Source organism: Ascaphus truei, chromosome 6, assembly GCF_040206685.1.
Source record: "Ascaphus truei isolate aAscTru1 chromosome 6, aAscTru1.hap1, whole genome shotgun sequence".
In the NCBI taxonomy this organism is placed as follows: Eukaryota; Metazoa; Chordata; class Amphibia; order Anura; family Ascaphidae; genus Ascaphus; species Ascaphus truei.
The window spans coordinates 93,060,948-93,085,617 of record NC_134488.1 but is presented as its reverse complement, the minus strand read 5'-3'; the positions used below and the strand labels follow the sequence as shown (position 1 = coordinate 93,085,617).

General features: G+C 44.1%; 1 protein-coding gene across 5 annotated transcripts in view; it reads left to right on the top strand.

Moving 5' to 3' along the window:
* The window catches only part of LOC142497403 (zinc finger protein 786-like), a 36,275-nt gene that overhangs the window by 1,987 nt on the left and 9,618 nt on the right, over positions 1-24,670 (top strand). The window contains exons 3-7 of one of the 5 annotated variants that reach the window (XM_075605149.1): positions 2,470-2,577; positions 2,912-3,022; positions 10,572-10,685; positions 16,890-17,003; positions 17,412-17,498. In XM_075605149.1, coding sequence (XP_075461264.1) covers positions 2,470-2,577; positions 2,912-3,022; positions 10,572-10,685; positions 16,890-17,003; positions 17,412-17,498 — 534 coding nt within the window. Of the gene's footprint in view, positions 1-2,469; positions 2,578-2,911; positions 3,023-10,571; positions 10,686-11,781; positions 12,086-16,889; positions 17,004-17,411; positions 17,499-24,670 lie in introns of those variants that run through there. The other 4 variants (XM_075605150.1, XM_075605151.1, XM_075605153.1 and 1 more) reach the window with 4 other exon arrangements.

The following is a 24,670-nucleotide window of genomic DNA, read 5'->3' as shown; positions in this document are numbered from 1 at the left end:
AGCAAAGATGTTCCACACGCTGTTTGCAGTTAGTCCAAATGTTCAGACCTCGTGGATCAAGTGATTGTGATCAGTTTGAAAGTCCTGCGTAATCAGGCTCTTCCTACCAGATAGGCTCTCATCCGAACCTGTACTGGTGTATCAAGCAGCAGGGAAGGACGCTCGTTAAAAGCTGGCCAGCCCACAGTGATGACGTATGTCCGTCGCTGCCCTCCTGACGCGTTTCGTCAGATACATTGACTTTGTCAAAGGATGATGGGAACTTCACTCGGGCATAGATTTATACCAAAAAAGAGAGAGGGGCGGGTTACTTAGCAACCAATGAGCTAAGGGAAACTTCCCTTTATATAACATGATACAATTCATACATATAGATTCGCTGATTTAAATAATAAACTAGAGAGAAAGTCAATATTAGATCATAATACAATCATATATTATAAAGTACTAATTAATACATAGATAATTAAGGAGATAAATAAAAACATAAAGACAACAAGAGGATTAATTATTTGCCGAGTGCAAAAGACTAATCTAATGCACTCTGTCATAACATTACTAAAGTTTACAATGACCAAGTAGTATATCCAGATGTAAATGGAAAGTGTGTACAACCCATATAATAAATAATTAAAAAAAAAATATATATATAATAATAATATTAAAAATTAAAAGTAAATAAAAAATAATTAATCTTTGGGTACTATTGGCAAAATTCTCAATAAACATTGGGAGATTTTGAAATGTGACCCCCATTTGGGGACACACATACCAAATAAGGCTGCAGTAATATTTCGGAAAGCTAGAAATGTCAAGAACATACTAGCACCGACTAAAACGCGTCAGGAGGGCAGCGACGGACATACGGTCATCACTGTGGGCCGGCCAGCTTGTAACGAGCGTCCTTCCCTGCTGCTTGATACACCAGTACAGGTTCGGATGAGAGCCTATCTGGTAGGAAGAGCCTGATTACGCAGGACTTTCAAACTGATCACAATCACTTGATCCACGAGGTCTGAACATTTGGACTAACTGCAAACAGCGTGTGGAACATCTTTGCTGTGGAGGTTACACTTTGCGGTTCCCGTGGTGGTGATATTCAAATGCCTTTATTATTTGTTCGTTTGTGAGTGAGCTTGTTTCCCTCAATTTTTATATTTGTTATTAAATCAAACGTTTTTTACGCTATGGGCCGTGCGCTTTCTCCTTTTGTTTTTTTTATATAATTAATATATATATATATATATATATATATATATATATATATATATATATATATATATATATATATATATATATATATATATATATATAAAGTAGATTTTACCAGATTGGAGTCCGGAAAAAACGAGACAGCACACAGTCCAGTAGTTCCAATGAAGTTGTATTCAAAGTAACATGGCACCACCTCCAACGTTTCGGTCCACTCAACGTGACCTTCCTCCGGACTCCAATCTGGTAAAATCTACTTTATACATGTGCATATGGGGCTAGCATCAGCATCTTATTTTTGTTTACAGTGTGCCAACTGAGATGATTTTTTCATATATATATATATATATATATATATATATATATATTCTCCATAGTAGGGTTTCCCCCCCCCCCCTCAATTTTTCATGTTAATTTTTTAATACAGGATTGAAGCCGCGGGTCTCCGGATCTCAACCCCATTTATTTCAGCTCCAGGAACCCCCTGCTCCCAGAAATACCTCTAAAGGGGGTGCCGGTATCTCCTGCAGTTTAAAGCTCCCGTGTCACATGGGCCAATAGGAATCTGCCACCGGTTGACGTCACGGCTTTCTATTGGCCTGCACAGCCGTGAGCTTTGAAAGCGACTAATGTGAACCCTGGAGTGGCTACTGGCACCCACTACGGAGGTAAGTACCTCCAGAAGCAGGGGTCCCCTGACCTGAAATGAATGGGGTTCAGCTCCAAAGAACCCCTGCTTCATCCTATATTTAAAAAAAAAAAATAACGGCAGGGATTAACACTTTTAGCAAACATAGCTGGACAATTGCACTTGTATTTGCTTATTTTTTTTTTCAAAACGTAGAAATCGGAGAATTGCAGATGGCTCTGTGATGCATTGCTTTGGAGAATGCTCTAGGCCAGTGGTTTCCAACATGGGGTTCGTCAGGTGACTTTGGAAGCTCTGGCGGTCATTGACAGCTATATCAGCCATGCTGTGTGCACACACTGAGGTGCAGTTTGAGGTCTTAAGCATGTTCCACAAGCTCAGGAAACGATGCAACCTGGTATCGGTCAAACGGTTTTCTTAGCAATTGTCTGAGTAGGCAATAAGATGTTTTAATTAGGGGTTTGCAGGGTTTCTAGCAGGGGTGTGCACAATGTAAAACAGGCTGGGAACAACCGTTCTCTGGGCACTTCTGACAGAATAAAAGTAAAACATACCATAGTGTATCAAACTACCTATTTGGTCTTAATGCTGTGGTATTTTTTTGACAGGCTATACGATTACCAATCCTGACATTTTATTCAAGATTAAAAAAAAGGATGAATCATGTGTTCAAATAGACTATGACTCTGCAGAAAGAGAAAATACATGTATTGCCGGTAAGAATTATTAGCAGTAGTTTATACTCATATTCTGTGTATGTAGAAAGTTGAAAATATTCATACTTCTTTTTTGAGAGAGAGGTTAAAGGCTACTGACGGAAACTAGTGACTACCCCAGCCCGACTCTTGGAATCCATGTTTTGTGACCGTGCGGAGCACATCCCAGGTGCTCGCCCCAACTCCATTTTCTTTGAAAATAAAGCACATAGTGGGAGGGGGGTACTGAAAAATAGTATATCATGTAGTTTTGCTACAAATTTCTAAGTTCATATTTTTAAAGCTTTTTTATTTTTTTATAATGCTAATTTGATATATTTTTCTATTCTTAAAGATCTTCCTGATATTTTAATAAGGATAAAGGAAGAATCTCTTGGGGAAATTCCGTACTGTGAGGAAAATAATGACTTCAGTGAAAGGCATAATTTCGGCGAGCCTAATACGCGTGAGTAATAATATTATTTTACCTTATTACATGTGAAAAATCCATCCCTGATATACATTTCTGAATTAGAGAAAACTATGGTATTCAACTTGACTTTATTCCTGAATAGGATGCATTTGAATGCACGTGGTAATTGCATTGATCTGGATGTGTACACAATCCTTGAGCAAAATGATTTGGCCTGTATAAAAACAACAACGTGCTTTTAAGGTCTCTCTTGGTCATTATACCAAATAAAACAGTGCCACCATTTATCATTTTAAAAGTTGTCACATGTTTATTTTTGCAAATCCTTGTCTTGATGATAATGTCAAATTGTAATACAGTACTTTCAGAATAATTTTGATACTTGTGCCTGTCAAAGAAACATAAAGAAACAGCACACTAAAAATAAGACTACAGTACTTAAGTACAGCTCAACCCGTTATAGCGCGATCTGCTACAACGCGGACCCGCTGCGGTGATAACGTGGCTCCTGTTTAAAAAAATAAAAACAATTTTTGGCAAACTTCCAGGATTTGCCATGTCCGGAGAGGCGCACACACACACACCAAAAGAAATATACTATTCAACAAGCAATCATGCAAATAGAACAAATTCACATAGTTTTTGTGAAAAATAACCAATGTGTGATAATAAGCGTTTTCACCTACAGTTAATTTATACTGTGCTATAACCAGTTGTGTCGAAGTGGGTTAAAAAAAAAAAACAGTGCATGCTCAGAGGTTCTAAATTAATTAGTGCTACTCTGTCCCGCTACTACCATCATCACACTTCAAACGCTGCTTATTACAAATATTTGCAACGCCGCAGAGAAGAATTTTGGAGACCAGCAGCTCTTATATGACCACACATCACTGTAATTTTGGAATTGTAGTAGTCTGTGTTTAATTTAGACTACTTCTAAAACATCTCACTGGTGCAGAACATTGGCACTAGATTGATTGATTGATTTCAATGCTTTCCTTTTTTCTTGGTTCCAGCAGGGAGGTTGAGAACTCGCCCCTCTATTTATGGCATATTCTATGATAATTGTTGTTTTTCTTTTCTGGAATTAGCTGCAAACAGTATTCTAACATATGAAATAATCATTAACATGATGGAGGACACGTTACATATCTAAGTACCTTCATCGTTTTCCCACCTGTGACATGTTGCTCCACTGGACCAGACATTGCAATTGTAGGATTTTTTTGTAATGTACATTTCATCAGACTTCGTTTTCTGTATGAGTTCACATTTGCAAAGCTCAATTGTATGACTTAAAGCGTTTTCATCTTAGAAATTAGACCCAAGAAAATGATTAGTTACTGAGTAGAGTTGGTGACAGCTTTTGTCTGCCACTAATACCCTTTTAAAAGGTGCAGCCCCACGTAGCAGGGGAAAATGTTTATCATTGTAATACGTGTGTGTGTGTGTGTGTGTGTGTGTGTGTATATATATGTATATATATATATGTATATATATGTATATGTATGTATATGTGTATATATATATATGTATGTATATGTGTATATATATATATGTATGTATATATATATATATATATATATATATATATATATATATATATGTAATGTGAGAAAAAGAAGAGAGAGCGCACACCCCATAGCATGATACTGTTGATTTAATAATAAAAAGGGAGGGGAAGGGGGGGGGGGGGAGAATAACACTCACAGGAGTATAAATCGATTAAAACATTGTGTGAATAATTCACCACCATCCGGTTCTGTACTGTAAACGTCCACAGTTCTTGGCTCCCTCAGTGCTGTATGGAGATGATATTATTCACAGGAGGACCGTGGTGTAATTCGCCGAGAGAATTCAGTCCATGTATATCAGAAAAACGCCTCCTTCACTTCAATGGCTGCCGGATCAATCGTGCGCTCCACAGCTGCCTCGTGCGCAGCGTCGCAATGACGTAATTGCGCAAATTGGATTCCCTGACGCGTTTCGTCACCGGAGAAAAAGTTGCCGTCTGGTGACGAAACGCGTCAGGGAATCCAATTTGCGCAATTACGTCATTGCGACGCTGCGCACGAGGCAGCTGTGGAGCGCACGATTGATCCGGCAGCCATTGAAGTGAAGGAGGCGTTTTTCTGATATACATGGACTGAATTCTCTCGGCGAATTACACCACGGTCCTCCTGTGAATAATATCATCTCCATACAGCACTGAGGGAGCCAAGAACTGTGGACGTTTACAGTACAGAACCGGATGGTGGTGAATTATTCACACAATGTTTTAAATTGATTTTACTCCTGTGAGTGTTATTCTCCCCCCCCCCCCCCCTTCCCTTTTTATTATTAAATCAACAGTATCATGCTATGGGGTGTGCGCTCTCTCTTCTTTTTCTTTTTTAGGTAATCTTGGATGTGGTTCATCCTAATTGAGAGCAGCCGGAGACCCCCCACACCAGCATCAATTATCCACATGTTTTATGGACTAATTTAAAGCTGCAGTTCAGTCTTTTTTTTTTTTTTAATTTATTTTTTTACTTCAATAGTTTCATGTGTACAATCTCTAATTACCTAAATAACTGTATAGCTGCAGGTCAATTCGTTCTCCATGTATTGATAGGCAAAATTTGGTGACATAATTAGTGAAGGGATCTGTTTTTCTTCTGCGTCTGTCTCTCAGTGGAAGCTCATGAATATTCATGAGCACTCCTGCACTGACATGTGCTAGAGGGAGGGCAGGGCTGACAAAGGGGTGTGCCAGAGCTTGTGACAGGACATGAAGGGGCAGTGCCTTAGCAAATGGCTGTTAAAATAGAATACAAGAAAATTGGTCTTTCAAAGTTGTTTTTTTAAAAACAGAAAATGCTAAAAGTATTTTTTCTTACTACAGAACTGACTTATTAAAAAAAACACACGTGCAGGATATTGACTGAACTGCAGCTTTAAAAAGGACTGGTTGGACTCTTTTTCCTTTACGTTTTTTGCACTTTTCACATATTTTATGTATATGTTGTGAAGTTTTGTGTGACACATTTGTATTAATAATTCATATGTTGTTTATAAGTAATTACACTTTGCATTTTTACATTTAAATTCACTATACTCTATTAACACTTTAGTCACTATTTTAGTTTATCACTATTAATACTGTGGCGCTACAATTTTTTGTTTATATATATATATATATATACACACACACACACACACACACACACACACACACACACACACACACACACACACACACACACACATATACATGTGTGTGTAAATACAACTGTATGCTCATCTGCATGTCTTAGTCAGGTCTGCAACCCCGCCTTTCACCATTATCACACAGCACTTCCACTGCAGCAAGGGATTCTGGGAAATGACATGCAAATGAGCACACAGTGCCACTTTTTTGCTTCAAAAACCATTTTTAACATGGTTCCCTATGTGTGCTCATTTGCATGTCATTTCCCAGAATCCCTTGCTGCAGTGGAAGTGCTGTGTGCTGGGTGATAATGGTGAAAGGCGGGGTTGCAGACCTGCCTAAGACATGCAGATGAGCATACAGTTGTATTTACATTTGCATATTTGCTTTGCTGTGGAGGGTTTTTGTCACTTTTTTTACTCACCATAACTTAACTCAGTATATATATCACACACACACACACACACACACACACACACACACACACACACACACACACACACACACACACACACACACACACACACACACACACACACACACACACCACCCCCCCCCCCCACACGCCAAACAGAAGTGCAAGCTCCATAGCATGTAACTGTTTAAACAAAAGAGTACATTTATTAAAAAACTGCAGCCCAAAGGAAATACACTTACAGGATTACAAAAGCAACCATATGCGGGAGAAAAATCTCTGTGTATAGTCATCTGCGGGGGTGAGAGGGTCCCAGGTAGGCAAGGTATATCTGCACAGCTTGTAGCCACCACGAACTCCTGTCACAAGTTGGCGCCAGGAGACTGAGTCAAATTGCTCCTGCATAGGATAGTTGCCAGCGCTTGAAAATGCAGCTAGTAAGATCGCAGGGACGCCCAGGACTCCGTGTAGACACCCACAGCACGATGACGTCACCAACCCTACTCATTACGTCACACAAAGGCAACTTCTCTAACAGCTCTATCCTGGATCTCATCTACCTCTCCCATCGTACTTTCAGTGTCTCTTCTGCTAACACCTCCTCCTCCTCTATTGATCTCTCTGTGGGGGTACCCCAGGGCTCTGTCCTGGGACCTCTTCTCTTTTCTCTGTACACACTCTCTCTTGGTGACCTAATAATATCTTTTGGGTTTAATTATCACCTCTATGCCGACGACACACAAATATACTTTTCAACACCTGACCTTACACCTGCTGTACAAACCAAAGTTTCTGAATGTCTCTCTGCTATATCATCCTGGATGGCCCTCCGACGCCTTAAACTCAACATGGCTAAAACAGAGCTCCTCATACTTCCTCCCAAACCTGGCCCTACTACCTCCTTCCACATTACTGTTGGAACTACAATCATTCACCCAGTAGCCCAAGCACGCTGCCTAGGGGTCACACTCGACTCCTCTCTCACATTCGCCCCATACATTCAAAACATTTCTAAAACTTGTCGCTTTTTCCTCCGCAATATAACAAAGATACGCCCTTTCCTCTGTTGCTCGACTGCTAAAACTCTGACTCAGGCCCTCATTCTCTCCCGTCTTGATTACTGTAACTCCTGCTGTCCGGCCTTCCTGCCTCTCACCTGTCTCCCCTACAATCTATCCTAAATGCTGCTGCCAGAATCACTCTACTCTTTCCTAGATCTGTCTCAGCATCTCCCCTCATGAAATCCCTCTCCTGGCTTCCGATCAAATCCCGCATCTCACACTCCATTCTTCTCCTCACTTTTAAAGCTTTACATTCTTCTGCCCCTCCTTACATCTCATCCCTAATTTCTCGTTATGCACCATCCAGACTCTTGCGTTCTTCTCAAAGATGTCTTCTTTCTACCCCCTTTGTATCTAAAGCCCTCTCCCGCCTTAAACCTTTTTCACTGACTGCCCCACACCTCTGGAATGCCCTTCCCCTCAGTACCCGACTAGCACCCTCTCTATCCACCTTTAAGACCCACCTTAAGACACACTTGCTTAAAGAAGCATATGAATAGCACTGTGGATATTCTGAACACATGATACATAAATCCTGGCCCCCTGCAGATGCACTTACCAGAACTCCCTCCTACTGTCTCTGTACGTTCTACCTACCTACCAATTAGACTGTAAGCTCCTCGGGGCAGGGACTCCTCTTCCGAAATGTTACTTTTATGTCTAAAGCACTTATTCCCATGATCTGTTATTTATATTATCTGTTATTTATTTGATTACCACATGTATTACTACTGTGAAGCGCTATGTACATTAATGGCGCTATATAAATAAAGACATACAATACAATACAACTTCGTCATATATATATATATATATATATATATATATATATATATATATACCTACCTGTGGTTTCATTTGGCCCCCTCCTGCGTGGGGGTGCCCCCGGGTTCCCTGATCGCGTTGGCCATTTTTTTTTTCAATTCAATGCTTTATTGCTACTTACACACGAAATAGAGAGATGTGCCTAAAGGAGGCACCAAAGATCCCTTCTAGGAGGCGCACAGCAAACCTTTATAATATAATTTGGTCAGGGGTGAATTGATATATACATAAAATACATAAAAAAGGTTTATTAAATAACTTCGTTAAAATCGTGTTGTGTAGTGTGATGTGTATGACACAGATAAAAATAGACTGGTTAAGTCTATAGTACTACTCTGTTATCCTAGTCACTACCAGTAGTGAACAATGCTAAAGTGATGGTTTCACACAGGTTGCACTCATATGAGAGCTTATCAGGATGTAAAGTGTTGCTGCTTACAGCTGATTCCTAAGTCCAAACTTAATAGTGTACATCCGTTGTTATCGGTGCTAAACTAGACTTTGTAGACCTGAATAGGCAGGGGATAACTGCTGGCAGCGGATAGCCCGTAAGTAAGGCTCTCAATGGGCTAAAAACTGTACTAGTGTCATTAACGTGGACCCTGTTGGGTTCTGAAGGCAAAACACACAGCCTACTTACACACGAAGACAGACAGGCACACACGGAGACAGACACACCACACTCCCCCCTCCCCCCCCCGCGTACGATCGCTGAACCGTGGTGTGGGGGTGCCGATGATTGTGACGGCCATTTTTTGCGATCCTGGTTATAACGCGGTTGTACCGGTTGTACCGGGTGGACGTGTTGTATGGCGTGTGGCCACACTTGCAGGAATACATGCACTTTTCGAATTTTCATAAAGCCCTTATTTTTTCTTTTTTTTCTTTGTGGTGATATTGGTGAATTGTCCCCTAATTGACTGTGGATATTTGTGTCTGGAAAGTATATTGTTTAATTCTGTTATTGAAGTTGCATTGAATTCTTAACTTTCATTAAAATACATACTTTTTGCAACACATCCTGTCATCACTTCTGTTGCTTTCTTAGGCTGCAGCCAGGCAGGGAGCGGGCGCGCTGGCACTCATGCGCTGCGCCCTGCTCGGCCAGGCGATTTGTGGCCGGCTAGTTGCGCACTCGCCTGGGGGCACAGCAACGACGTCACAGAGCTGGTTTGCCCTCATTGGGCTAACTGCTCACGTGACGCGCTTGCGAGCAACAAAATCAAATTTGCTTGCTGTGCAAGCATCTTTGCTCACGCTGGCCACACATAATGCCTCAATGTGTTTCAGAGCGGCCAGCATGAGCGCGCCCGCTCAGCGCCACCCTGGCCTAGGCCTTAAGTATTAAGGAAGAGCAAGAACTTCCTAGTGCTGTCTGTTTGGAGTCTCAAACTGAACAGCATGTGATGAGGTGAGTATGAAACGGCTTCAGTGAGCTAGTGGAGGGTTGCGTGTTAGTCATGGAAGTCATTACTACGGTGTCACTATTTTGTAGGAGTTGTTGGGTGCTTTGTCAAAAAAGTATCCTGATGCCTTCAATGTATTTATCTTGGCTGGTTAGTGTATCATTCATGGTAATTACAACATTTGAGTAATCTACCTTCCTTTTAGATTTTGTGTGTGATTTGCTGTCCTGGTCTCTTGGCAGAGAACAGATATAATTGTAACTTTGCTCGCCAGGAAGACTATAGAGACCATAGCAAAGTGACAGGTTGTAGTTGATGCATATAAAGGAATACTCCCAGGTATCCTAGTAGAAATCATGGCAGGAAACCATGATAATTAAGAGAGCAGGTGTTCTTTCGCATGTCTGACAAGTTTTCGTGAATTTTAGTTAACTAGTATTTGACGCTGTAAATCTAAAATGGCCTTTTTCATAATATTATCCGATAGGTACCTGAGTGTATTTAAACAATCTTGGGGAAAACTCACACACTTCATGTTTCTTAATGTCTGACTTAAGGTACATTGATGAACCAGTATTTAAACTTTTGTAGAGTTACAAATTATATTTTATGTCTTTAAAAAAAGATATTCTTGTATTTTAGGGACAGATAACTCGCACATTCAAAATTGATATTTTCATTATAGGTCTTCCAAATATCCAAGGTAATAATTCATCCTCATTTCAAATAGAAGATGAGAAAAATCCAATAGACTATCATAACTCCATGGGAGTTGAAACCTCTATCGGCCAAGCTGTAGGTAAGAAATACAGCAATTTCCTTCTAAATACATTACTAGAACTTACAAATTAAATTATTGATAGCGTGGAACTCCTTACCTAGTTGAAAAATAAATGAATACATTATTTATAAATATACTGTAGCCAAAATCTCACATTGACCGTGTTTTTGAGAAACTCATCCATAGGACTTGCATATAAACAGATAAGACAAATAAAGCAAATATGACATTTGCACCTACCCTTCTGAAAATGAACAGTCTGACGTATAAATTAGTAATGAGTATGATCACAGTTGAAGAGGAAAAGCTTTTAAATCACTTCTGTGCTGCTACCTGAGTGTTGAGGTTCGTGAGAAAAGGAAGACATTGCAGGAATACAAAGTGATCCCTCTAAGATGCCATTACAGTGTCTACAGAATTATGGTTCTATTAACAATGAGATATGGAAGTTTTACAAAGTCTTTGACTAACTGTAATTTGTTATTATAGTTCTCCAGTTCATATTTTTATATTTCATATTTTTGCGTCTTCCAAAAATAGAAAAGCAAATTGTGCTGAACGTCTTCATAGCTATTTTTATATTTAAGAAAAAACTTCCATAAAGTATTAGATTACCAGAAAGAGAACCATGTAATTATTGGGAAAGTCAAAGACCTCAATCCTGAAAATTGGTTCATTTGTTTTGTTTCTATTCGTTTAGGGGTGGCCAACAAGTTGGGTATTAGGGATATCCCTGCTTCAGCACAGGTGGTTCAGTCAATGGCTGAAGCAAGGATATACTTAAAATCTGACCTGTTGGTGGCCCTTGAGGACTGGAGTTGGCCACCTCTGTATTAGATGAATCCAATTTTCTGAACTTCTGCCATTTCCCTCCAGCCCCCTGTTTGTTCAAACACTGTCTTGAAAAAAATAGTCCATTGTTTCTTGGTATAATGCTGGGCAACATTGGAAGCCAGTTGAGAAAATAAGATCGCCTGTATTGCTATTATTTTCTTATATAGTATCGTTTTGCTACAGGTTCCCAAGTTGACCTGAATAATAGTTTTACTTTAAATGTTTTACCCCCTTAAAAGTAGCCTTTTGTTAATATAATTTTTTTTTTCTATTCTTAAAGACCTTCCTGATATTTTAATAAGGATAAAGGAAGAATCTCTTGGGGAAATTCCATATAGGGAGGAAAACCATGACTTTAATGAAAGGCATAATTTTAATGAGTTTAACACGCGTGAGTAATAATATTATTGTACCTTATTACATATGAAAAATCCATCACTGGTTTACAATTCTGAATGGGACCAAATTCTCACATTCAACGTGACTTGGTCATTTCTGGAAAGGATGCATTTGAATGCACATACTTGCATTTGAATGCACATACTTGCATTTGAATGCACATACTTGCATTTGAATGCACATACTTGCATTTGAATGCACATACTTGCATTTGAATGCACATACTTGCATTTGAATGCACATACTTGCATTTGAATGCACATACTTGCATTTGAATGCACATACTTGCATTGTTCTGATGGATGTACGCACAATCCTTGGGCAAAATGATTTGGCCTGTATAAAACAACAAGGTGCTTTTAAGGCCTATCATTATACCAAATAAAACCGCATCACTGTTTATCATATTAAAAGTTGTCACTTTTTCAAAATTATTTGTAAGGCAAGAGAAGGCTAAATCCTTTAATGCCCTAATAGTATCAAACGTTGTAATTTGTATTGTATGTCTTTATTTATATAGCGCCATTAATGTACGTAGCGCTTCACAGTAGTAATACACGTGACCATCATATAAATAACATATAATACAAATAACAGATCAAGGGAATAAGTGCTTAAGACATAAAAGTAACATTTCAGAAGAGGGAGTCCCTGCTCCGAAGAGCTTGCAATCTAATTGGTAGGAAGAACGTACAGAGACTGTAGGAGGGCATTCTGGTAAGTGTGTTTTCAGGGCGCCAAGCTTTATGTATCGTGTATAGTATTAGCCACGGTGCTACTCGTATGCTTCCTTAAGCAGGTGTGTTTTAAGGTGGGTCTTAAAGGTTGATAGGGTGCTAGTCGGGTATTGAGGGGAAGGTCATTCCAGAGTTGTGGGGCAGTCAGTGAGAGAGGTTTTAAGGCAGGAGAGAGCTTTAGATACAAAGGGGTTAGAGAGAAGACATCCTTGAGCAGAACGCAAGAGTCGGGATGGTGCATAGCGAGAAATTAGGGCTGAGATGTAAGGAGGGGCAGAAGAGTGTAAAGCTTTAAAATTGCGGAGGAGAATTGAGTGCAAGATGCGGGATTTGATAGGAAGCCAGGAGAGTGATTTCAGGAGGGGAGATGCTGAGACAGATCTAGGAAAGAGTAGAGTGATTCTGGCAGCAGCGTTTAGGATAGATTGTAGGGGAGACAGGCGAGAGGCAAGAAGGCCGGACAGCAGGGGGTTACAGTAATCGAGATGGGAGAGAATGAGGGCCTGAGTCAGAGTTTTAGCAGTCGAGCAACAGAGGAAAGGGCTTATCTTTGTGATATTGCGGAGGAAAAAGCGACAGGATTTAGATACGTTTTGAATGTGAGAGCGGAGTCGAGTGTAACCCCTAGGCAGCGTGATTGGGCTACTGGGTGAATGATGGTACTTCCAACAGTAATATGGAAGGAGGTAGTAGGGCCAGGTTTTGGAAAAAGTATGAGGAGCTCTGTTTTTGCCATTTTAAGTTTAAGTCAGCGGATGGCCATCCAGGATGATATCGCAAAGAGACATTCAGAAACTTTGGTCTGTACAGCAGGTGTAAGGTCAGGGGTTGAAAAGTAAATGTGTGTGTCGTCAGCATAGAGGTGATATTTAAACCCAAGAGATGTGATTAGGTCACCTAGAGAAAGTGTGTACAGAGAAAAGAGAAGAGATCCCAGGACAGAGCTCTGGGGTACCCCCACATAGCGATCGATGGAGGAGGTGTTAGCAGAAGAGATCCAGGATAGAGCTTTGTTACGAATACCAAGAGTATGGAGAAAATGAAGGAGAACAGGGTGGTCCACGGTGTCAAATGCTGCAGAGAGATCGAGTAATTTGAGCAGAGTGTAATGACCTCTGTCTTTGGCAACATGGAGATCATTAGTTATTTTAGTAAGGGCTGTTTCAGTCGAGTGAGCAGGGTGGAAGTCAGGTTGTAGAGGGTCTAGGAGAGATTAGGAGTTGAAAATGGATCAAGCAAGAGAATACAAGACGTTCAAGGAGTTTAGAGGCAAAAGGCAGGAGGGAGACAGGTTGATATCTAGAAAGACAGGTAGCATCAAGCTTGCTATTTTCGGGTAATGATATAACTGGTGCATGTTTGAAGGAGGAGGGAAAGGTACCAGTGTAGAGAGAGGAGTTAAAAATCTGTGTGAGTGTAGGGATTGTAGTAGGAACAAGAGGTTTTAGGAGATGGGAGTGAGGGTCAAGAGGGCAAGTGGTAGAGGGAGAAGGGGAGATCAGCAGTGACACATCCTTCTCTGAGACAGCGGAAAAAGAGTCAAGGAAGGCAGGAGGAGAGTTAGGAAGTGGTGTAGGATGGGAGGAGGAAACAAAGGGGATGTCCTGACGTATGGATTCCACCTTTTCCTTAAAATAGTCAGCAAAGTCCTCAGGTTCGATGGGGGAAGAAGAGGCAGCTGAGGGTGGTTTTAGTAGAGTGTCAAAGACAGAAAAGAGTTGGCGTGGGTTAAACTTGTGCGTGTTGATTAGTGAAGAAAAGTAGGTTTGTTTAGCCTGAGAGAGGGCAGAGTTGAAACAGGATAGCATGCATTTGTAGTGAAGGAAGTCTGCGAGAGTGTGAGATTTCCTCCAGAGACGTTCAGAGGAACGCGTGGAGGAACGCAGCATGTGTGTGTTGCAATTTAGCCAGGGTCTGGGGTTAGAAGGGCAAGGACGGCAGAGAGAAAGCGGGGCATGTAGATCAAGAGAGGAGGATAAGACAGAGTTGTAGTTCCTGACCAGGTTGTCAGGGTCTGGAACAGAACTGAGAGGGAGGAGCGTAAAGTGGAATCAAAGGTTGGTAGGTTAATAGAGCGCAGGTTTCTGCAGAAACGAGATGGAGAAGGGGAGGAGCGAGAGAGAGAAAATTAGATGAGGTGATGGTCAGAGAGAGGAAAGGGGAAAATGGAGAAGTCAGAGAGAGAAGTTTTTAGTGAAAAACATGTCTAGGTAGTGGCCATCCTTGTGGGTGCTGGCTGCAGTCCACTGTTGAAGGCCAAAAGAAGAGGTTAGAGAGAGAAAGCGGGAAGTCCAAGGGAGAGAGGGGTCATCAATGTGGCAATTGAAGTCCCCAAGGAAAAGAACAGGGGAGTCTGAGGAGAGAAAGAAAGAGAGCCAGGATTCAAAGTTGGAGAAAGGCGGAAGAGGGATGAGTAGAGTTGGTGGGAAATAGATGACCGCCACGTGAACAGGAAGAGGAGAAAAGATCTGGACAGTGTGAGCCTCAAAGGAGCGAAAAGCAAGAGAGTGAGGAATAGGAAGGGTTTGTAACGGCAGAGAGAGGAGAGGAGGAGCCCCATGCCCCACCCCTGCCATCAGGGCGCGGAGTGTGGGAGAAAGACAGGCCACCATAAGAGAGGGCAGAGTCAGATTGAGTGAGCCAGGTAATTTCAGTGCTTTCAGAATTATTTTGTAATTTCTCTGAAAATTACACTTTTTTTTTTTAAATGTTATTCACGTCATTTTTGATACTTGACGTTTATAAAAAACATACTTTTTTGCAGCAGATCCTGTCATCCATTCTGTTATTTCTTTAAATATTAAGGAAGAACAAGAACTTCATAATGTGGTTTATTTGAACTCTGAAACTATACAGCATGAGACGAGTGAGTATGTAACTGCTTCACTAGGTATTGGTGCTCTTGGCTTTAATGTATTAATGTATCCTGTTGCACTTTCTGTATCTTGACTGGTTATGTACACAATGTTAACGTTTGATGTTAACAAACATTTTCCAAATTTTGGGATGAGATTTGGTCTGTCTTGGTCTCGTGGCAGAGGACGGATACAATTGTAATCTTGTTCATCAGGAACACTATAGGAAAGTGATGATAAACAATAGTTGTTGCATGACTTAGATTGTAAGCTCACTGGGGCAGGGTCTTTCCTATTGTCTAATTTTGTTTGCGCTTATTGTATTATAATTCCCTGTACTGTATTGTCTTGTAATGCGCAGAGTACACTGTGGGTGCTATAATGATATATATATATATATATATATATATATACACACATACATACAGTGTTCAACAACCTATACATTTGCACGCTATTGGCCCAAGCAATATATATATATATATATACAACTGTATGCTGTAGGCAGGTCTGCAACCCCGCCTTTCACCATTATCACCCGGCACACAGCACTTCCACTGCAGCTGTCTGTGGGTGGTTTTCTGGGTATGCACCTTAACCCTGGCTGTGCTCAAAGCTGTGACCATGCAGCAAGCTTAAGCCTATAGGGAACCATGTTAAAAATGGTTTTTGAAGCAAAAGGTGGCACTGTGCTCATTTACATGTCATTTCCCAGAATGCCTTGCTGCAGTGGAAGTGCTGTGTGCTGGGTGATAATGGGGAAAGGCGGGGTTGCAGACCTGCCTAAGACATGCATGCAGATGAGCATACAGTTGTATTTACATTTACATATTTGCTATGCTGTGGAGGGTTTTTGTCACTTTTTTTACTCACCATAACTTAACTCAGTGTGCGCACACACACACACACACACACACACACACACACACACACACACACACACACACACACACACACACACACACACACACACACACACACACACACACACACACACACACACACACACACAATTAAAGGTTCAGTCCCAGCAGCAATTTTTTTTTTTTTTAAAGCGTGGCAGCAGCATAAAGTTGTAGTGTATTCTAGTGTAGATAACTGTATGCTATTGTCTGCTAGTTAAAAAAATAAAAAATCTGCAGATTTAATATGGTGGGGATGTAACCCCCCAATTTTTTTTATTAAATCAAGGGTGCGTCTTAGAATCGAGGAAATAGCGTCTAATATTACACAAATGATTTGTTTAAAACAAACCACAAATAGGATTGTGAATGTAATGATTCTTTAAGCACCTTTTAGAGAACCAGCATGTAATCGTCTGCAGTTACAAATGTATGTGTTTTTATTTTAGGGACAGATAGTGTGTGACTAACTTTTTATCCCCCTCTTCACTACAGGCCTTCCAAATACGCAAGGTGATAATTCATTCTTAATTAAAATGGAAGAAGAGATAGATTTAGTAGACTATCATAACTCGGTGGGAGTGGAAAACTCTATCAGCCCGGCTACAGGTAAAAAATTCAGTTATTCACTCCAAAATACATTGGGAATAATTGATTTGTAAGGTCAGTATAGTCAGGAGTATGACAGGGTCCGGTGAACGCAGGGCCTCTTGTCGCCTCTGGAACCGGCATCGCCTGCTTCCCCCCTCCCCCCCACCCCGTCCCTTTACGGTTCATACCTTATCCAGAACCGCGACAAAAAGTTCCCCACCCCTTCTCCCTCCCCCAAGGCTTCGGTGAAGGTAAGTCTGGCTACATCTGTACTTTGGTGTGTGTTCATGTTTAAGTGTATGGTGGGGGGGAAGAATTATGCTCAACCTGTCGGCAAAATCCTACACCTGAGTATCTCATGATATTGTATTTCTCCCGTTCTCACCGGCTATGCCATTTCATTCATCTTTTCTATTGGTGTAACAGGTTCTGTTGTGGTTAAGCAAGAAGAGGTAAATCCTATAGATCACGATGACATGAATGAGACAGAATTCACAGACCATCATAATACACGTAAGGGTTGTTTTTACATTTTTCTTTCTCTAGGTATGTCCCTGTGGGAAACCATTTCTAAAACAATTCTAACACATGGCTACTAAAGTCATTATCTATTGGCTAAGAGGCAACGACCAAACGAGTTTGGACAATGCAGAACATGCTTTTTTATTTATTCACTATTGGTGCAATTTGTCTGTACTTCTTTATCAAAAACGAGGGTTACTTTTGAAAATATTTTATCTTAAAGAATCATACCAGCGACCGTGCATAGGAATACAAACAATAAACAAATACTGAAGATTGTACTTTTTTTTTTTTGACTGCTCTCATCTGTCTCTTACACCTAACAAATGTATAACAGCTACAGAACCTACTGGTCGATTAGTCTATGTCATATGCACACTATTAAGTGAAGGGTGGTTTTTCTATCCATCCTTCCATGTCAATACTAGGTCTTACCAGCTTGGAAGAAGGACAGGATATTTAATTTTTTTGTTCTCTTTGGACTGCCTATTTAGTTTCCCAGGGTTTCCTCTGGAGCAGAGCTCATCTATTATTGGGCTGTTTGCCCAGGTTGTTTATTCCCTACACCCATACCTAGCTCTACATTGTAGAGTCGCGTTTTACGATCTTCTCTGGCACTGTGCTGTGTTTCAGTAGCATGTTTCTTCCAGTTTTATGGCTGCTGAGGCTTTGAACTTTGATCCCGGGCACATCAGTGGGTGGAGAACTAACGTCAATGCTGTGTAGGAATCTGCCTAATGCAGCAAACCCAGAATCCTCTGCGGATGGAGGAGCCTTTTCTATATAATCTGTTACCAAGGATAAGTATCTGTCGTCTAAATTTAACATAGGTTGCACTCGATGAACATCGGTCTTTTTTCAACCTCATGAACTATGTAAGAGAATAAGTAGCATAGGGAGCCTTTTGCAATGTTTTTTGTACTAAGGATTTCTGGGGGTGGGGGGGTGGGGTTGTTTTTTTTTGCTCTCCTTGGCCCAGATACAGATCAAGCAGTGATCAGGGACAATAACTAGAAACATTTTCGTCAACGTGCATTCAAGTACAAGCAAGTACAAGCGCACAGGCAGTGTGGCTGCCCTGCCTCCAGCCTCTGGGAATAAAGCTGGAGGGAAGGTGTATGATCATGCAGTCTAACCAAGGAAGTGTTCTATTTATTTATTTATCAAATGTTTTAACAGGAAGTATAATGCATTGAGAGATACCTGTCGTTTTCAAGTATGTCCTGGGCACAGAGTTATAATGACAAATACATAGTTACAATGAGTGAAATTGGTTATACAGTATATATAAGACATTGTATGCACGGTTAAAGATAATATATGTATTATAGGCGTATGTAACAGTTCCAGACAAGATTAAAATGTGAGACAGCTTTAGTTTTGAAAGAACTTAGAATTCTGCCAAATTCAAAAGCACTTGCATTGTTTTTACTGTAATGACAAACTTTCCTCTGGCTATTCTGGGAAGCTCTGCAATCTTTGTATTAGGAAGGTCTCTTGAGGAAGATTCTACCCAAATGGCAGATATTTAAAAAAAAAATTGGCCCTGTTTAAACCTTTTATGGTTGACCTTCAAATCTGCAAAGAAAAAGTATGTAAATCTTATACTATATTAGTGAAAGCACTGTATGCCTGCATGCATGCATGCCAGCCTGCCTGCCTGCTGGATGTCCGGTGTCCCTAGGGGAAATCTCATTGGTCCCTTGGGCCGCCCCCGCACACCTCTCATTGGCCTGAGGCGGAGTGACGGCCCAAAGGACACACAGGGACACAAACACACACACAGGGACACAAACACACACACACACACACACACACACACACACACACACACACACACACAGTAGGGGGGGGGGGGGTGTACATTAGCAGCATTGTATAACCCGGGGGGGGCTCACATACCTGCCTCTTCCTCCCCGAAATCAGCCTCCACACCCGCGCGCACGTCCTCCTCTCCCCGTCTCCCGCGCTTTCAAACACCCCCCCCCCCCCCCCGCGCCGCTACAGTGAGCGGAGGAGCGAGTGCCCGGGACACAGCGGGGGAGCGGCCACAACAAGCTGCCTCCCGCCTCAGTTCCACGTGGGAGCGGCCGGACGGGTGAGTGAGCGGCCTTCACCCACCCCTCACCCCCCTTCAAATCACCTCCCCTCCACCCCCCCCCCCCCCCCCGGCGCCGCTACAGTCAGCGGAGCGAGCGAGCGACCGGGACACAGCGGGGGAGCGGCCACAACAAGCTGCCTCCCGCCTCAGATACACGTGGGAGCGGCCGGACGGGTGAGGGAGCTGCCGGACGGGTGACTGAGCGGCCGGACGGGTGAGTGAGCGGCCTTCACCCACCCCTCACCCCCCTTCAAATCACCTCCCCTCCACCCCCCCCCCCCCCCCCCCGGCGCCGCTACAGTCAGCGGAGCGAGCGAGCGACCGGGACACAGCGGGGGAGCGGCCACAACAAGCTGCCTCCCGCCTCAGATCCACGTGGGAGCGGCCGGACGGGTGAGGGAGCTGCCGGACGGGTGAGGGAGCTGCCGGACGGGTGAGTGAGCGGCCGGACGGGTGAGGGAGCGGCCTTCACCTCCCCTCACCCCCCTTCACCTCCCCTCACCCCCCTTCACCTCCCCTCACCTCCCCTCACCCACCCCTCACCTCCCCTCACTCCACTTCCCTTCCCTTCCACCTCCCTCCACCCCCCCTTCACCTCCCCTCCACCCCCCCTTCACCTCCACCCCCCTTCACCTCCCCTTCACCCCCCCACCTCCCCTTCACCCCCCACCTCCCCTTCACCCCCCCCACCTCCCCTTCACCCCCCACCTCCCCTTCACCCCCCCACCTCCCCTCCACCCCCCCTTCACCTCCCCTCCACCCCCCCCTTCACCTCCCCTCCACCCCCCCCCCTTCACCTCCCCTCCACTCCTCCACCCCCCCCCCTTCACCTCCCCTCCACCCCCCCCTCCACCCCCCCCTTCACCTCCCCTCCACCCCCCCCTTCACCTCCCCTCCACCCCCACCCTTCACCTCCCCTCCACCCTTCACCTCCCCTCCACCCCACCTTCACCCCCCCTTCACCTTCCCTTCACTCCCCCCTTACAACCTCCCACCACCTCCTCACCACCTCCACCCCCCTTCCCACCTCCCCCACCCCCCTTCCCAACTTCCCACCACCTCCCCCCCCTTCCCCCCACCCCCCCCCCTTCCCACCACCTCCCCCCACCCCCTCCCCTTCCCACCACCTCCCCCCCACCTCCCCTTCCCCCCCACCCCCCTCCTTCCCACCACCTCCCCCCCCACCCCCCCCCCCCTTCCCTGAGGCGGAGTCACGAGCCAAAGGACACACAGGGACACAGACACACACACACACACGTAGACACACACACACGTATACACACACACACACACGTATACACACACACACGTATACACACACACACACACGTAGACACAAACACACACACGTAGACACACACACACATAGACACACACGTACACACACACACACACGTACACACACACACACGTACACACACACACGTAGACACACACACACGTACACGTAGACACACACACACATGTACACGTAGACACACACACATGTACACGTAGACACGTACACACACACACATGTACACACACACACACACATGTACACACACACACACATGTACACGTAGACACGTACACACACACACATGTACACGTATACTCACACACATGTACACGTACACACACACATGGAGACATACACACACACACACATGGAGACATACACACACACACATGTACACATACACACACACACATGTACACATACACACACACGTATACACTCACACACGTATACACACAGGTATACATACACATAATGTATACACACACACACATGTATACACACACATGTATACACACACACACACATGTATACACACACACACATGTATACACACACACACACGTGTATACACACACACACACACGTGTATACACACACACACATGTGTATACACACACACGTGTATACACACACACACGTGTATACACACACACATGTGTGTACACACACATGTGTACACACACACATGTGTATACACACACATGTATATACACACACATGTATACACACATACACATGTATACATACACACACATGTGTATACACACACGTGTATACACACACACACACATGTGTATACACACACACGTGTATACACACACACACGTGTATACACACACACACGTGTATACACACACACACACGTGTATATACACACACACACATGTGTATACACACACATACGTGTATACACACACACGTGTATACACACACACACACATGTATACACACACACACATACAATGTATACACACAAACATGTATACACACACACACCCCAGCACCACCACATCAGCACACCGGTATGCCCCCCCAGCACACTGGCATTCTCGCCTCCCCACCATTCCCAGCCCCCATCAACACCATCAGCACCCACACATCGCCACCTTTGCACCTCCCCCATCGGCACACCCACATCCGCACCCCCACATCAGCACCAAACCCTCCCAAATCAGCACACCAATACAATCACCATCAGTACAGCCACAGCAGCACTACCACCGCACATGGGCCGCGTGGACCACTCCCCACCCAAATACCACACCCACACCACAAACATCCCGGGCAACGCCGGGGCTCTCAGCTAGTCCACTATAAAACTCCCAAGGCAAGAACTGACCATTTTATTATGAATCTCATTTTTCTGTGGAAGATTTGGATGCTCCGTATTTAAATGAGACTGATCTTCCTTTTGTTCCACCCTTTTCAGCTAAGGAATGTAAGAAACATTCAGAGGCATAGGCTAAGCCAGTGGTTCCCAAGCTGTGCGCCGCGGCGCCCTGGTGCGCCGTGGCTTGGCTAGAGGGGCGCCGCGATCAGGGCCGCCAGCAGCGGGAAACAAGGGCTGCTAGTTAATTAAAAAAAAAAAACCTCTGAACCCGGAAGTAAGCGAGAGGAAGGCCCGGTGCGCGTGCTGGAGGAGCAGCACCGGGAGACAGATGTCATGTCTCCCAGCAGCACTGCAGCCCTCCCCCCTCCGCAGCACAACGAGAGAGAGAGACAGAGTGTGTGGGAGAGAGAGAGACAGAGTGTGTGGGAGAGAGAGAGACAGAGTGTGTGGGAGAGAGAGAGACAGAGTGTGTGGGAGAGAGAGAGACAGAGTGTGTGGGAGAGAGAGAGACAGAGTGTGTGGGAGAGAGAGAGACAGAGTGTGTGGGAGAGAGAGAGACAGAGTGTGTGGGAGAGAGAGAGACAGTGTGTGGGAGAGAGAGAGAGACAGTGTGTGTGTGTGTGACTGAGAGACTGTGTGTATGAGAGACTGTGTGTATGAGAGACTGTGTGTGTGTGAGAGACTGTGTGTGTGTGTGTGTGTGAGACTGTGTGTGTGTGTGTGTGTGTGTGTGTGTGTGTGTGTGTGTCTGTGTGTGTGTGTGTGTGTGTGAGATACTGTGTGTGTGTGTGTGAGAGACAGTGTGTGTGTGTGTGAGAGACAGTGTGTGTGTGTGTGAGAGACAGTGTGTGTGTGTGTGAGAGACAGTGTGTGTGTGTGAGAGAGACTGTGTGTGTGTGTGAGAGAGACTGTGTGTGTGTGTGTGAGAGAGACTGTGTGTGTGTGTGTGTGTGTGTGTGTGTGTGTGTGTGTGTGTCTGTGTCTGTGTCTGTGTGTGTGTGAGACTGTGTGTGAGACTGTGTGTGAGACTGTGTGTGTGACTGTGTGTGTGTGAGAGAGAGAGAGACTGTGTGTGTGTGTGTGTGTGTGACTGTGTGTGTGTGTGTGTGTGTGTGTCTGTGTGTGTGTGACTGTGTGTGTGTGTGTGTGTGTGTGTGTGTGTGTGTGTGTGTGTGTGTGTGTGACTGTGTGTGTGTGTGTGTGTGTGTGTGTGTGTGTGTGACTGTGTGTGAGACTGTGTGTGAGACTGTGTGTGAGACTGTGTGTGTGACTGTGTGTGTGACTGTGTGTGTGTGAGAGAGAGAGAGACTGTGTGTGTGTGTGTGTGTGTGTGTGTGTGTGTGTGACTGTGTGTGTGTGTGTGTGTGTGTGTGTGTGTGTGTGTGTGTGTGTCAGTGTGTGTGTGTGTGAGACTGTGTGTGTGTGTGTGTGTGTGTGTGTGTGTGTGTGTGTGTGAGACACTGTGTGTGTGTGTGTGTGTGTGTGTGTGTGTGTGTGTGTGTGTGACACTGTGTGTGTGACACTGTGTGTGTGACACTGTGTGTGTGTGACACTGTGTGTGTGTGTGTGTGTGTGTGTGTGTGTGTGTGTGTGTGTGTGTGACACTGTGTGTGTGACACTGTGTGTGTGTGTGTGTGTGTGTGTGTGTGTGTGACACTGTGTGTGTGTGTGAGACACTGTGTGTGTGTGAGACACTGTGTGTGTGTGAGACACTGTGTGTGTGTGAGACACTGTGTGTGTGTGTGTGTGTGTGTGTGTGTGTGTGTGTGTGTGTGTGTGTGACTGTGTGACTGTGCGCGTGTGCGACTGTGTGCGTGTGTGACTGTGTGCGTGTGTGACTGTGTGCGTGTGAGACTGTGTGCGTGTGAGACTGTGTGCGTGTGAGACTGTGTGCGTGTGAGACTGTGTGCGTGTGAGACTGTGTGCGTGTGAGACTGTGTGCGTGTGAGACTGTGTGCGTGTGAGACTGTGTGCGTGTGAGACTGTGTGCGTGAGAGACTGTGTGCGTGAGAGACTGTGTGCGTGTGTGCGTGAGAGACTGTGTGCGTGAGAGACTGTGTGCGTGTGTGCGTGAGAGACTGTGTGCGTGTGTGCGTGAGAGACTGTGTGCGTGTGTGCGTGAGAGACTGTGTGTGTGTGAGAGAGACTGTGTGTGTGTGTGTGAGAGAGACTGTGTGTGTGTGTGTGTGTGTGTGTGTGTGTGTGTGTGTGTGACTGTGTGTGTGTGTGTGTGTGTGACTGTGTGTGTGTGTGTGTGTGTGACTGTGTGTGTGTGTGAGACTGTGTGTGTGTGTGAGACTGTGTGTGTGTGTGTGTGTGTGTGTGTGTGTGTGTGTGTGTGTGTGTGTGACACTGTGTGTGTGTGTGTGTGTGTGTGTGCGCGTGTGCGTGTGTGTGCGTGTGTGTGTGACTGTGTGCGTGTGTGACTGTGTGCGTGTGTGACTGTG